The sequence below is a fragment of the Rhincodon typus genome, chromosome 1 (assembly GCF_021869965.1).
Source record: "Rhincodon typus isolate 14 chromosome 1, sRhiTyp1.1, whole genome shotgun sequence".
In the NCBI taxonomy this organism is placed as follows: domain Eukaryota; kingdom Metazoa; phylum Chordata; class Chondrichthyes; order Orectolobiformes; family Rhincodontidae; genus Rhincodon; species Rhincodon typus.
The window spans coordinates 328,388-332,736 of NC_063332.1; the positions used below are offsets into that span (position 1 = coordinate 328,388).

At 46.6% G+C, this 4,349-nt stretch overlaps 1 protein-coding gene across 1 annotated transcript in view; it reads right to left on the reverse strand.

Moving 5' to 3' along the window:
• LOC125483520 (galectin-3-binding protein-like) overlaps nucleotides 1–4,004 on the reverse strand; it is a 10,301-nt gene extending 6,297 nt beyond the window's left edge. Inside the window, exons 1-4 of the mRNA XM_048599204.1 lie at nucleotides 3,888–4,004; nucleotides 1,762–1,985; nucleotides 1,048–1,198; nucleotides 58–293 (exon numbers count right to left, since the gene is read on the reverse strand). Of these exons, the coding sequence (XP_048455161.1) occupies nucleotides 58–293; nucleotides 1,048–1,198; nucleotides 1,762–1,985; nucleotides 3,888–4,004 (728 nt within the window). The remainder of the gene's footprint in view (nucleotides 1–57; nucleotides 294–1,047; nucleotides 1,199–1,761; nucleotides 1,986–3,887) is intronic.
• Between the last annotated feature and the right edge of the window lie 345 nt (nucleotides 4,005–4,349).

Below are 4,349 nucleotides of genomic sequence, written 5' to 3' on the forward strand. Positions count from 1 at the left end.
GGATGGCGGAGGGGAAGAAGGGCTGATGGTCCTCTAAGTCTCATGTTCCCTCGTGGCTTCCCAGGGGGCAGAGCCACACCCCAGGCAGACGCAATGTGCTGGAGCAGGAGCTGGGTAATTCGGCGGTGAACAACATGGCTCCAATGAACTCCATCAGCTGCACGGTGCTGCAGTTCAAACCGGAATTGGTAATGCAAATCCAACACATCAAAGCCATGAGCATCAGCCAACAGGGCACTGTAGAAATTGGCTTCGATCACATCATAACGCAAACTCACATCCAGATATTGCAGCTGCATCCAAAACAGATAGCAAGTTAAACACAAGGAACAGAGACCACCCAGTCACTGGCCACACAAGTAGATAGGGTGGTAAAGGCGGCATACGGCATGCATACCGTTATTGGTTGGGGAGTTAAGTACAAGAGTCAAGATGTCATGTTGCAGCTTTATAAGACTTTGGTTAGGCCACATTTAGAGTATTTCATTCAGTTCTGGTGGTCACATTACAGGAAGGAAGTGGAGGCTTTGAAGAGGGTGTGGAAAAGATTCACCAGGATGCTGCCTGGATTAGAGGGTATGAGCTATAAGGAGAGGTTAGAAAAACTCAGGTTGTTTTCTCTGGTACAGTGCAGGCTGAGGGGAGACTTGATAGAAGTCTATAAAATTAGATAGGTTTGATGCATAGATAGGATTGTCAGTCGTGATCTTTTTCCCAGAGTTGAAATGTCTAATACTAGGGGACATGTATTTATGGTGAGAGGGGGAAAAGTTTTTTTTTTAAAAACACAGAGTGGTAGGAGTCTGGAACATACTGCCAGGGATAGGAGTGGAATAGGCAGATATGGATATATTAAGGGGGTTTAAGGGACTTTCACAAAGGCACATGAATATGCAAGCAATGGAGGGATATGGACCAAGGGCAGGCAGAAGGGATTAGTTTCATTTGGTTATGTTCAGCACAGCATTGTGGGCCAAAGGGCCCGTTCTTGTGCTGTACAGTTCAAACGAATGGCCACAGCTACACAGCTATTTCTAACAAGCGTACCTCTGGTATCAGGAAACCACCTTTGATTTTCTCACCCAGTGGCATGGCCATGTTCCAGATCACAAGGCATTCTGGGAGAAGGACCTCTTTCAGCCTTGTGAAGAACTTGACCAGATTCTCTCGATATTGCTCAATGGAATTGGAGCCATACCTGCTGGTGGGGTTGGGGGGAAACGGGGTGCGGGGAATGTTGAGTGAGAAGAGACAGATGGGGTGGGGAAGAGGTGGTGGTGAAAGAGAGAGAGAGAAAAGTGAGACACTGAGTTGATACTAAGCTAAGGAGAACGTTGAATGGAGGATGATGCACAGCGACTTCGGAAGGACATTCACACATTAGCCAAAAATCTGTTACCACATAGTTCAAAATCTGTAAGTTTGTGTTATACGAAAATAGTCTGCTTTATTCAATGCTATCTTTATTTTACATAAATAACTTCTGTTTTATCGAACCTAAATCTTCAATGTTACTTATTTGTGTTTCAGCGAGCGATCACCTCAAAATAAATGCAATGAAGTGGGATTTCAGCCTGGGATCTGGCCTGCCCAGCAACAACTACAGCTGGGATTAGGTTTCTCTCTCTGCTATTGCAGGCCACGCCCCATACCCCTCTCCCAACCCCCACCCACCCCCACCCTTACCCCCACCCCACACCACATGACCCACCCCCACCCCACACCACATGACCCACACCCCACCAGCTCTCAGCTCCGTACCTGGAGATATCCCAGATACATGAGTTAACAATAAGGACATCAGGTTGTGGTTCTCTTTGGAAATCGGCTAAGATATTATCCATGTAGTCGGAGTAAATCCGTGTCAGAAAGTAAAAATGCAGGAGGTGAGTGGGACTGCGATACTGCCGAGCCTCGCGGTATTCCGTACTGTTAGTCAGCTTCCCACCTTCAACCAGCTGGTCACCCTCAAAGCTAGGCTCCCCCTTCAAACACAACATGCACAGTTAGTCACACCCTCACAACGAGGGAGAAAAACAACAATGTTGGAATGTTCCCCAGGACAGAAACTCTGGGCAATGACATCCCACAGAATGAAGTGACTTCTCCTCATCATGGTCTTAAAGGATTAGGCACTTATCCAGCCTCTGTAGGCTGTGTTTTAAGATTCCCCAACCAAGGAAAACACACAGTCTCAATGTCTACCCCATCAGGTCCCTTCACAGTCTGTTGGCTTCCAAGAGTTCAGTTCCTATTGTAAACTCCAGAGATCATCGTCCCCTCCACTGTCTGCAAAAGCATGACCAAATCTCACCAAACAAACCCAACGTTTACGAAGCCCTCATCCCAGGGACTTACTTAGGGTCAGTACGCCCTTCCATACCTAAGGAGAACAAAACTGTAGGCAGCATTCCAAGACATGGGTTCTACAAATCCTGGTAAAATTAAACGCAGACATCTTTACCCTTTTAGCCCAATCCTCTGGAACTAAAGACAGGGTGAAAATACAGAAACAGACCATTCAATCCTTCAGACCTGCTCCACTTTTCAACATGATCATGGCTGATCATTCAGCACTGTATCCTGCTGAGGTTGTTGACTTGCTCGCCAAGCTGGGCTTGTTCTCATTATGACGTTTCGTCACCATGCCAGGTAACATCATCAGTGAGGCCTCCGATGAACCATGACGATAGAGAAAATTATTGGAAAAGATTCTCAGGGACATGATCTCTACACATTTAGAAGGAAATAGACTGATTAGCGCTAGGCAGCACTGTTGTGTGAGGGTGGTCATGCCTCACGAACTGATTGAGGAGGTAATGAAGATGATTGAGGGGAAAGCAGTTGATGTTGTCTACATAGACTTCAGTAAAGCCTTTGACAAGGTCCCTCATGGCAGACCGGTACAAAAAGGTGAAGTCACATGGTATCGGGGTTTGCTGGCAAGATGGCTACAGACCTGGCTTAGTCACAGGAGACAGGGGGTAGCAGTGAAGGATGGTCTTCGGAATGTGACTGGTGGTGTTCCCCAGGGATCTGTGCTGGGATTTCTGCTGTTTGTGGTCTACATAAATGATTTGTAGGAAAATGTAGCTGGTCTAATTAGTAAATTTGCGGATAATACAAAGATTGATGGAATTGCAGTTAGTGAGGAGAATTATCAGAGGATACAGCAGGATATAGATCAGTTGGGGCATGGGCAGAAAAATGGCAGATAGTGTTTAATGCAGACTAATGTGAGGTGGTGCATTTTGGAAGGTCAAGTACAGGTGGAAGTTATATAGTGAATGGCAGAACCCTTAGGAGTATTGATATGCAGAGGGATCTGGGTGTGCAAGTCCCCAGATCACTGAAGGTGTCAGTACAGGTAGATAAGGTCCAGCTGGTTGATGTTTAAATTACTACAGGACCCATCGGCACAGGCTCGGTATTCTGGGGGATATCGCTATTAGGAAGGGACCAGCTAGTCCATGTGTCTCCCCCAGACCAGTTGATCCCTGGTCTGTACTGTACATGACAATGGTCCTGTATGAGCCACCACCATCACTGGGATCCATTTATTCCCAGATGTGTAATTCTGGGCCAACACATTTTCTTTGCAACACCACTGACCTTGAGGTTCCCACCTTTCTGACCATCTATCTTCTTTGGTTTCCCTCTACAATCCGTCTGGTCTCATCTGACCGCAGTGAGGAAAACAATGGTTCTCAGCTGGTAATTGAACATTAAGAATGTGACAAGTACTGGGTCATCATGTGTGATGTGTTCCTGAAAATGCTGAGAACTTGTTGAGTCACTATCCTAGCTGTGAGGCCTTTAAGACCAGCTTCAAGGTTTGTACAAGCCTCACCACCTCACTGTTTGTCACAGGGTGATATGGAGCTGACCTCACTCTGACTGAAATATTCCAGGTATTCCTCAAACTCTGCACCACAAACATTGTCACTCACACCTTGTTCAGGGTTCCCAAAGTTGGCAAATATTTTATCCAGTTGGTCTATCATTGATCCCGCAATATTGACTTCTTGGGATACTTGGGCATCCACACGCACTGGTAACACCCGACCCTCTCTAGGCCCCGTGCTATCAATGAGATTGTGTTGCCATAGTGATTGAGGCCATTCCCATGAGTGAAGGGGGTGACAATGGCTGCATATTCCTCACTAATGTGCTGGATCCCACTTTATCCTCAAGCTGGAAGTCCACAATTGGTCACTAAAAGTAGCTCCTGGCCATCTCCTCCATTTGCACCATATCGGGCTGCCCTTGGTGCCTTTGTTTGAGCACCTTTCCCCTTAATGGGGGAGGGATAACAACTCCCTTTGCCCACATTAAACACCCAACTAACA